This window comes from Trichechus manatus, unplaced genomic scaffold (assembly GCF_000243295.1).
Source record: "Trichechus manatus latirostris isolate Lorelei unplaced genomic scaffold, TriManLat1.0 scaffold00141, whole genome shotgun sequence".
Classification (NCBI taxonomy): Eukaryota; Metazoa; Chordata; class Mammalia; order Sirenia; family Trichechidae; genus Trichechus; species Trichechus manatus.
The window spans coordinates 3645643-3656019 of NW_004444077.1; the positions used below are offsets into that span (position 1 = coordinate 3645643).

Sequence of the window (10377 nt, forward strand, 5' to 3'; positions counted from 1 at the left end):
TCTGGGTGGTGCAAACAGTTATTGTGCTCAGCTACTAACTGAAAGGTTGGAGGTTCAAGTCCACCCAGAGGCACCTTAGAAGAAAGGCCTGGTGATCTACTTCTGAAAAATCAGCCATTGAAAACCCTATATGAAGCACAGCTCTGACACACATGGAGTCGCCATGAGTCAGAATCAACTCCACAGTGTGTGTGTGTGATCTAATCCAGCCTTAACAGGAAGCGGGGAGAGTGGTCGGTCAGCTCAGGGTCAGCAGCCTCCAACTCTGCTTCTCTCCCTACTCCCCTGCCCTCACCCCCGGGGGGTGGTTGGGGGTGGAGTGGCCATCATAGAATAAACTGGGCACAAATCATGAACAGAAAAGGCTTCATCGTTCTCCTCTTCCTACAGTGGCACTGCTGTTACAAATCAATAGGTTCAAATCAACTGCTTCACAGGATGGGTTCAAGGAAGGTGATGTGTATTACAACCCTTAGAAAGTGACAGGGGGCTACTCAGACGTAAATTAGCAGTGAGTGTAGAGAAACCACCAGCCAGGGAAGTCACTGAGAAGTGATTCAGAGAGACCCCAGTTATGCCCTCACTCACTACAACAGGAGAAAATGGAGGATACATTGTACTTGGCCACCCTGAATGGAGCAAAATGGAGTGAGCAGTGGTGGAGAGTAGTAACCAGCCTGGGGGACAGTTCACTTCTCATCTGATGCTTTCATCCAAACTGAGGCATTTTCAGAAGGTATTCATAGGGATACGAAGGGTATAAAAAATTCCTTAGTGTCTGGCGTGTCAGCCTCTGTGCCAGGTGCTGGGGGGTCAGGGACAAGTAAGGTACCACCCTTGCCTTCAAGGGCCTCCATGGCTGTCAAGGAGACAAAGCCGCCATCACAATACTGCAGTGCGCTAAGCCCTGAAGCAATGCGTAATTATAAGCCCAGTAGGAACATCCAAATCAGGACAAGCGGAGGAGGGAGGTCACAGAGAGGTTCCAGTGGGTGATGCAGGAGCTGACTTTTGAATAGTGGCCTGACTTAATCAGGTAAAAGCCCTTAAAAGGGGGACTGGGACTTCCTTGAGGTTGGAGACTCTCCTTGCAGGCTTGATAAAATAAGTGGTCATGCTGGAGAAGCTCACAGGACAAGGAAGGTGGGTGGTTTCTAGAAGCCAAGGGCAGCATCTAGCTAACAGCAAAAAGCCGGGCCCTCAGTCATGCAACCACAAGGAAACGATTCTGCCAACAACCTGAGGGAGCTTGGAAGCAGATTCTTCCCCAGTCGAGCCTCCAGGTGAGAATGCAACCTGGTCCACACCTTGACTACAGCCTGTAAGATCCTGAGCAGAGGACCTAGCTAAGCTATGCCTGTACTCCTGACCCATGAAAACCGTAATAGAGTAAATGTGTGTAAACTGCTAAATTTACGGTAATCTGGTAAACTGCTAAGTTTGCAGTAATTTGGTGAGGAGCAGTAGAAAACTAATACAATATCCAAGGCTCCTGGGGGTGCCACCTGGAGAACAGTTGGGGAGCAGGAGGAGGTGATAATAATAGCAGCTAGCATTTACGAAGTACTTAAGTGCCAGATGCTGTACTAAGATTTTACATGGCTCTGATTTAATCACAACAGTAAATCGAGTTAATTGCCCATTGTGCAAAGGAGTCTCCCTTTTGACAGAGGTGGGCAGGCCAACTCTATGTTTAGCAGTATACAGTCCCTCTTCCTTCCTCCCCAAGTCCAGCAAACAATCCCCAATCAGAAAGCATGTGATTTGTGCTTTAGAAATTCCAGAATCTGTGGACCCTTAATCAAGGACTTTATTCCTTTAGATACCGCCAGCTGGATTTTTCAAGTAGCATGGAGCCTACTGAATTTTATGTATCAAGCAGAAAAAAATGAGCCGCCAGACACTTCCGGGCTCATCTTCTGTTAATTTTCCATGAAATGACTCTTTGAAGTGCAGGCAAGAAAGATGAACACACATTTTTCATTACTCAGAGAAGTTTTATTTAAGTGGACACACTGTGTAGAACTAAAACACTGTTTTCACCTTTATCTACAGACACAGCAGCCTTAGTTTTCAGCAGTTCATCCCTGTTTAAATGGGAATGCAGAGTGGCCAAGTGACTTATTTGAGAAATACGAAATCTACTAGTGGGAACCACCAAAATGCAGAGCTTTCAAGATTCTTGTGCTTTGTAATGGAACATTTTCCAGCACCATGATTCATTCTCATTTTTGGATCTCTGTGGAACAGAAACCAAGACAGTCTTAATTTTTTAAGTTATTCTCCTCACGTTGGCACATTCTTTCAAAATGGCACGGCAAAAAGAACAAGTATATTTTTCTTTAAAAGTTTTTGAAGAAATTCAGTCATTAAAAAGAGCTTCAATTCCACCTAGAGCACCATTTAAAGAACACCATTAAACTGTAATGATGGCACTTTTAGAAAAGCCAACTTGTTAAACAGGAGCTAATGGTTTCCGTTTTTCCGTAGGCAACACTCCTAACACTGCAGAATTCTACAAGGATGTTCCTCCCCTTGTGGGCAGAGAAAAAACACTCAAAAAGCATGGGAAACTTTTATACTCTTCACAAATCATTACCAACCAAGCTTCATGCTTTAAGTGACACAGTATTTTCACAGAAGAACCCAGAAGTACATTTCATTTAAAGCAACAGGGCAAACCATTCTCAAATTAACATCTATTACATTCCACATGACACGATACTATCTTTGTCAATCTTTTAAAAGGGTTTCACTTGTGAAAAGTAGGGCCAAAATGCCAATGATTGCCCAAAAGGAACTATTTAATCTCACTGCCCTCAGATGAAACCTCAATTACTGGTAATAGCTCATTTCAATAAACATCCCTTTTCAAGAGGATGTAAAATTACCAAGACTAGATACCTTCGAAACTTGAATTTCCCTAATCATTGCCAGTCAACACTGAACCTGTATTAAACTTGGAACATAGTCACGACTTACTGCATAATAAAAAGCTAAAGCCTATTGCTTCTTCTATGTAGAAAACTACTCATTTACAGAAACATTCCTCTCTCTACCAAGTAGCTAACTGAGCCTCCCCTCCCCTGCAGAGGACCATTTGTCTTCTAAAATCAAATCACAGTTGCCAACAAAATAGGCTTTATCTTAATGGTTTGCTTGCTAATTCATTAATTCAACAAATATTTACAGAGTGGCTATTACACGCCAGTCTGTTTTAGGAGCTTGTGATAAAGCAGTGGATATAAAATCCCATCTTTTTTGATCTTCTATTTACCCCAGACTGGCAATACGGAGTCCCCGGGTGATGCAAAGGGTTAATGAACTTGGCTGCTAACCGAAAGGTTGGAAGTTCGAGTCCATCCAGACGTACCTTGAAAGAAAGGCTTGGTGATCTACTTCTGAAAAATGAGCCACTGAAAAAATCCAATGGAGCACACTTCTACTCTGACATACATAGGGTAGCCACGAGTTGCAGTGGATCCAAGGGCAACTGGTTTGGGCAATAAGATAAATAAACTAAGCAATGAATCCATTTAAAAAGGTGTAAAACAATTCTCCTTTAAGAGCTGAACTAATTTTCACCAGAGCAAGGACCACAGTGCCATGCTCCCAGGTAGGAGAGGATACTCAATAAACAGGTAATTTCTACAAATGAAGACATAAACCAACAACACCCACCATGCACTTCGAAGTTTCTAGCTTTCTCATAGTACAAAATAATACGACGAAGCATTTTACAAATGTAATGGCTACCCTCCCACATTCCAGTGAGGCTGGCCAGGGGCCATTATTTGAATCTGGAAGGAGACAATGACTTGTGGCTGGGGAGAGGACAGCAGTTAATGCAGGCTGCCTGACCATCCAAGGCCGCTGCTGCCCACTCTCATGTTGACCTTGTTCCATCTGACTCTGGAGAATGAAGGCCATTACTCAAAAGGTACAGTTCACTCAAAAGTATGGAAACATGACTTCGCTAAGCATACTTACAGCTGAGTCTTATTGTTGGAAGGAGTAGCTTTCACAAGGGCAAAGGGAGCCCCCTTTCTCTGAGGGGGGTATGGCCTTCAGCCAGTAGAGCACAGCTTCTCAACCAGGATGCAGGGGCTGTAACAACCTCTGAAGGTGCATTTAAAATGTCATGTATCTGATGAGTAGGTCCATCATCACTTTTAAAGGAGTCTCAAGGGAGTCTGTGACCTCCCAAAAGTTTAAGAACCTCTACATTAGAGAGAGGGTCTCTGCTTGTCCCTTGGTAAATTAAATATGCAGCTGGAGTACTGCTTTCAGAAGGATCTGCTCGATTCCCAGCTGTCTAACACTCATCATGAGTCTGGTTTAGCTTTGCTAGGGAGACGTGAGCCAGAAACAAATCCTGAGGTGGCCCTTTAGGATCAGTTTGTTTCTTTTTACAAGGCAGTGAATGACTCCTCCCCCGCAGGAAACTGGCTCCTCAAAAGAAGTCCCTTCAAGCCAGCAACTCACAGTGGATGGAAGAGTTAACTTTCCTAATAAGACTTTTTTTTTTCTCAAACTGTATGGCCAGGCATCTCTGTCAGCCTTTCAGAGCCACTAATGCTGTTCATCGGCAACTCCACCATATCCCACTGGCTTGCCCTCCCCACCCTCTGCAAGGTAATGCATAAAGGCAACTGGAGCTCTTGCTGTTCAAAATCAGTGTCTATGCTATTGCTTTGCCCAAGCTTCCATCTGGAGGATTTGTGGCTAAAGAACCTTAAGAAGATTATCTGCCTCTGAGAAAAACTGTAACTAGACTCTCAAAACCATAAGCTACAGAAACTATGAGAGAAAGAAAAAACAGTATGGCGCCTCCCAGGAACACAGAATATTTGCTTGGAGTTTTCTCGCAGGGCTTTTACTTAACTACTTTTTTACCTCTTAACACCTGCCTCCGTCTCCACTGCCTTCTACTACACTCTCAACTCCTCAAAGATGGGGAACTGCTGTGTTCATATCTGCATAGCTAGTGACTAGTGGGATGTCTGGGACATCACAGACCCTACTGGAGCTCCAAGGGTGGGAATGGAAAAATGAACTGGGCAGAGGTCAAGGATTCCGATTATACTGACCCAGATAAAAGGATTACACATGATGGGGCTTAGAGAGCTCCTGATCTCCTAAAATAATGTACCTATTTTTACCACTTCACAATACAAATTAAAGGTAATGCATAGAAAAGATGTTTTTGTTTTTTGTTTTTTAAAAAGGTCACATTCTAGAAAAACACATTTCATAAATCTTTCAGATTTTATGAGACCAGTGTAGAGAACTGTGATGGAAAATCTCAGATACAGTGATAAAAACATGTAGCAAAATCAATTATTTTTGTTACTGCCATTTCAAAGTCACATTATAATTCAATAGTAATAAATATCATGTTATAGAGAATAATTTAAAACACTGATTGCATCTTTGATATTTATCATCAGCTTTCCCTCAGAAACTGTCACAAAAGCAAAAATAAAATCTGTTTTTCTAAATGTTCTGAAAGGCAGACATCAGCATATATACTTTTTGTTCTTCATAAAATGGTAATTAGACTAGGTAAACAACTGTCCCAAAGAGTCAAAAGTAAACTTTGAGGTTCCTGAGGATTACTCACGTTAGCAATGTATTAATTTTTTAAGAATAAAAATGGAAAGTCCATAGATGTAATTTTAAATAATTTTGTATAAACTGTAAACGTAGTTAAGATATATTTACAAGGTCAGAATTGGGAAAGGTTTTTAACATACCCTGAGCTGGCTTTAAAATATTTAAAAAAAGAAAAAGAAGCCTTGGTTTATCTTATCCACCACCATTTTTGTATTTATTCTATAATTCTCCATCAATGCTAAAATGTTCCTTGCAAAGGGTCTCAATTCTGACACTGTCTGAATAAATTAAAACGAATGTTAAAAAGTTGTGTTTAAATACAAATGAAATAACCTGCTAAGCTGTTCTGGCTCTAAGCACACCAAAGGGTAGATATCATTTATGTGCTTTGATCGTATTAGGCAAAAATGTCTCTCACTTTGAACATCCCCATGTTCTGTTAATGTGCTTAAGTTCCATTTCAAATGCCTCTGACAACAGAGGAAAGCACTGTCAATACCCCTTTGAGAGCGATTGATTTAACCTGTTCTGTATGTTTAGATTTCCTGGTATTAACATCACAGTTGTATGAACAGAATCTCTTTTAGACTCTATCTATAAATCTTTCAAGCAAATAAGTACTTTGGCCTGCTGCCCTTCAGAGCAGAGCCCAACAAACAGTGGTCAGAGGATTTCAATTAGCCAAGGCTGGCAAGTAATAGCAAAACAAGAGCCTGAGTATATGAGAACCCTGGCATCTGCATTACTCTCAATTTAGGTCACTGCCAAGAGCAAGCTGACCTACAGTCCACGGTTAGCCAGTCAATGTTTTTCTCATCCAACAGTTATTAAGGGCACATGGAGTTTCATATTTAATTATATCCTGATCTGTTTACTATTATTTCATAAAACAAAACAAAAAAATCTCCCAAAGTCCTTGCTTTCTAGTAGCTCTGGGTTTTGTCACCACCATCTGTAAGAAGGGCGTTTCTCCACAACTTGCAAAGGACTACTACCCTTTTATTTTGACTATTCCTTCCACTTTTCATTTGGGGAGGATATACATATACACACACATATATATGTATATATATACACACACACACTCTTGCTGTGGTTTACTTAGCTATGACTTGCTTCTTGTAGGAAGCTGATGAACTATTCTTCACAATATTCTTTTGGCCATCATTTTCATCAGGGACTCAGACATGCTCAGTGTCCCTACCAAGAACCATTCACTGCGAACCACTGTGAACGTGACCAAGGTGCTTCAGCCAAAACAAATCCCATGTCACAGAAATCACAGGTCTGAAGTTCAAGGGAAAAAAAATCAGCAAGAAGAATCCATAAGTCTCTGCCGGACATTGGCCTCTCCATTATTTGCATTCTTTTCACTGGGTACGTTCAAATCTGTCAAAATTGAAAACAAGTCATTTATGACAGAAGTGTACATCTGCACACAGCAGGAACTATCAGCACTAATCAACTATTCTGAGATAAATCTGTATTATATTCTTTGCTTTACCATGTTTTGTTTCAGAGCCAAATTTCAAAGCATGGTGAAATTATTTCAAGGCAACAATTAAATCAATAAACTTTCAGTTAGTTTTGAAAGAGACAGTCAGAGAAAGACAGAAAAGGGGATTAGCATTACAGAGAGAAAAGCCAGTAAGACAAGACAAAAATAAGCGAGAGGGACCACAAGCAGGACTGCTTGAGCAAGAGGCACAGATGAGACCAAGAGTGAATGAGAAGTAAGGGAGCACAATCAGAAAAAGCACAGACACTTTCCTTCTTTGGAAATATGGGGCAACACCAACTCTCTTCCCCTCTCCCAATATGCAAGGATTTCACCTAAGACCACTCTACGAAAATGGTTTAACAATGGCAGGTAGGGTAAAGATTCTCAATCATTCCTAAAATGCGGCTGTAATGGCACTCGATGGGCCCCCTCAGCCTCTGCCTGCAGGGCTAACCCTACCTTGGAGCTCGGCCATCTGGTTTTCCTGCTCCCTTGCCACTGCGCTTGGAGCAGGCTGGGGAGTTTTGCTGTCGACAACATCCATCTTGATCATGCCAAGGTTAGTCAGGAGTACCATCGGGTCAACTCCCTGACCACTGCTTTTGATATTTTCCAGTATCTTAAGACACTTGTATGACTTGAGTTCACTTATATTCTCTTCCAGGAAAAGATTGTATAGGCTCAAGTCATTGTACCCTTCAGACTTGAAACGCAGAATATCAAATGTGGGCAGGATCTCATATACTTTGAGAACATCTGTCTTCTGTCGGAATGGAACAAACAGCGTGTAGATAAGGACAGGAGCCAGCAGAGCATAAACTGCCAGGTTAATGAAGCTGAGCAGCTGGAAGATGCCCACTGCGATGAGTTTGCACTGGAACTGATCCGGGACAGTGCTGTCATTCTTCAGGATCCCTGACTTGATGCTGCAGACAAACTCATCCGAGAGTGAGGAGAGGCTGAAGTAATAGCCCAGGTAGATACACGCTAACAGTGTAATTGTGAGTGTTAGCACCCGGCAACTGAGGTACTTCACTATTAAATTATTAGAGTTCTTCTTTGTCTTCAAATACTGCTCCACAATGGGGTACTTGAAGTGGCTTTCAGGTATCTCCCACAAACTAAAAAAGGAAACAAATAAAAATAATTCAAACCCTCACCAAAACCATCACATATTAAAAGCATAAACCCATTCAACAATATGACAATAAAAATCTCAAAGGCCTCCCTTCCACTTCATTAGAGTACTAGAGAATAAAATCAGGTTAAAAAAGAAAAAAAGAAACAAAAACAGAAAGAAAAGCAATAATAAACCACTTTTCCCATTAATATTTTAGAAGGTCTAGTTAATTAAATCACTACCCATCTGTCAGTTTGTTGTATCATGGTGGCTTGTGTGTTGCTATGATGCTGGAAGCTATGCCACCAGTATTTCAAATACCAGCTGGGTCAGCCAGGGTGGACAGGTTTCAGCGGAGCTTCCAGAATAAGACAGACTAGGAAGGTCTGGAAATGTACTTCCGAAAATTAGCCAACGAAAACCTTATGGATCACAAAGAACATCATGGAACTTGACTGCTTTGGACATGTCACCAGGAGGGATCAACCAGCAGGGGAGGACAACATGTTTAGTGAAGTAGAGGGTCAATGAAGGCATGGGTGAGACGGATTGGCACAACAGCCACAACAATGGACTCGAACATGGTGGCGACTGTGGGGATGACGCAGGACCAGATGATGTTTCATTCTGTTTTACGTAAGGCCTCCACGAGCCAGAGACAACTCTATGGCACCTAACAACAACAGTTATTTAAATGAATTAATACATGTAAATTCTTAGAACAGTGCCTGACACTTGGTAAATGTTAAGTGCTTTGTTAAATAAATTTGATAGCTCCTATTCTGAAGCTTTAAGTAACAATTTTCTATTAAATTGTGCAGAACAAGGTAGTGAAGAATTTCTGGGCCCAACTAGAAAACATACTGGCCTCCTCCAGGTGAGGGGTGGGAGGCAGACAGCTCAGTGGGTGTGTGCACAGGTCTAGGACCAGACAGATGTGGTGGAGGTCTTGGCTCATCCACTTTTTTTTTTTTAATTTTATGGTGTTTTAGGTAGAAGTTTATAGTGCAAATTAATTTTTCATTCAAAAATTTATACAAAAATTGTTTTGTGACATTGGTTGCAATTCCTGCAATGTGTCAAAACTTTCCCCTTTCCCTTTCCACCCTGGGTTCTCTGTGTCCACTTGCCCAGTTTTCCTGTCCCTTCCTGCCTTCTCTTCTTTGCTTTTGGGCAGGTGTTGCCCATTTGGTCTCATATACTTGATTGAACTAAGAAGCTCGTTCCTCAAGTGTGCTATTTTTGTTTTAAAGGCCCGTCTAATTTTTGGCTGAAAGACGGACCTCAGGAATGGCTTCAGTTCTGAGTTAACAGGGTGTCCAGGGGCCACAGTCTTGGGGGTTCCTCCCATCTCCGTCAGACCAGTAAGTCTGGTCTTTTTCTGTGTGTGAATTTAAGTTCTGGTCTGTATTTTTCTCCTGCTCTGTCAGGGACCCTCTATTGTGATCCCTGTCAGAGTGGTCGGTGACGGTAAACAGGCACCATCTAGTTCTTCTGGGCTCAGGCTGGGGAGGCTGTGGTTCCTGTGGTCCATTGGACTAATATTTTCTTTGTGTCTTTGAGATGTATCTCAGATGGCTGCTCACAAGCTTTTAAGACCCTAGGTGCTACTCACCAAAGTAGGATGTAGAACACTTTCTTTACGAACTACGTTATGCCAATCGACCTAGATGTTCCCTGAGACCATGGTCCCCAGCCCTCAGCCCCAGTAACTTAGCCCTTCAAGGTGTTTGGATGTGTCTATGAAGCTTCTATGACTTTGCCTTGGTCAAACTGTGCTGACTTCCCCTATATTGTGTGTTGTCTTTCCCTTCACTGAAGTTAACACTTGTCTACTATCTAGTTAGTGATTTCCCCTCCCCACTCTCCCCTTCCTCATAACCATCAAAGATTGTTTTCTGCGTGTAAACCTTTTCTTGGGTTTTTATAATAGTGGTCTCATACAGTATTTGTCCTTTTGTGACTGATTTACATGACTCAGCATAATGCCCTTCAGATTTATACCTATTGTGAGATGTTTCACAGATTCATCACTGTTCTTTATTGTCGTGTAGTTTATTATGCCAACTGACTTAGGTGTTCCCTGAGACAATGTTCCCCAGCTCTCAGCCCCAGTCCCTCAAGGTGTTTGGATGCTCTT

General features: G+C 41.9%; 1 protein-coding gene across 1 annotated transcript in view; it reads right to left on the reverse strand.

The window, feature by feature from the left end:
• Nucleotides 1-1727: 1727 nt before the first annotated feature.
• The window catches only part of PANX1 (pannexin 1), a 57765-nt gene continuing 49115 nt past the window's right edge, over nt 1728-10377 (reverse strand). Inside the window, exons 4-5 of the mRNA XM_004385551.2 lie at nt 7577-8238; nt 1728-7005 (exon numbers count right to left, since the gene is read on the reverse strand). Coding sequence (XP_004385608.1) covers nt 6926-7005; nt 7577-8238 — 742 coding nt within the window. The 3' untranslated portion in view covers nt 1728-6925. The remainder of the gene's footprint in view (nt 7006-7576; nt 8239-10377) is intronic.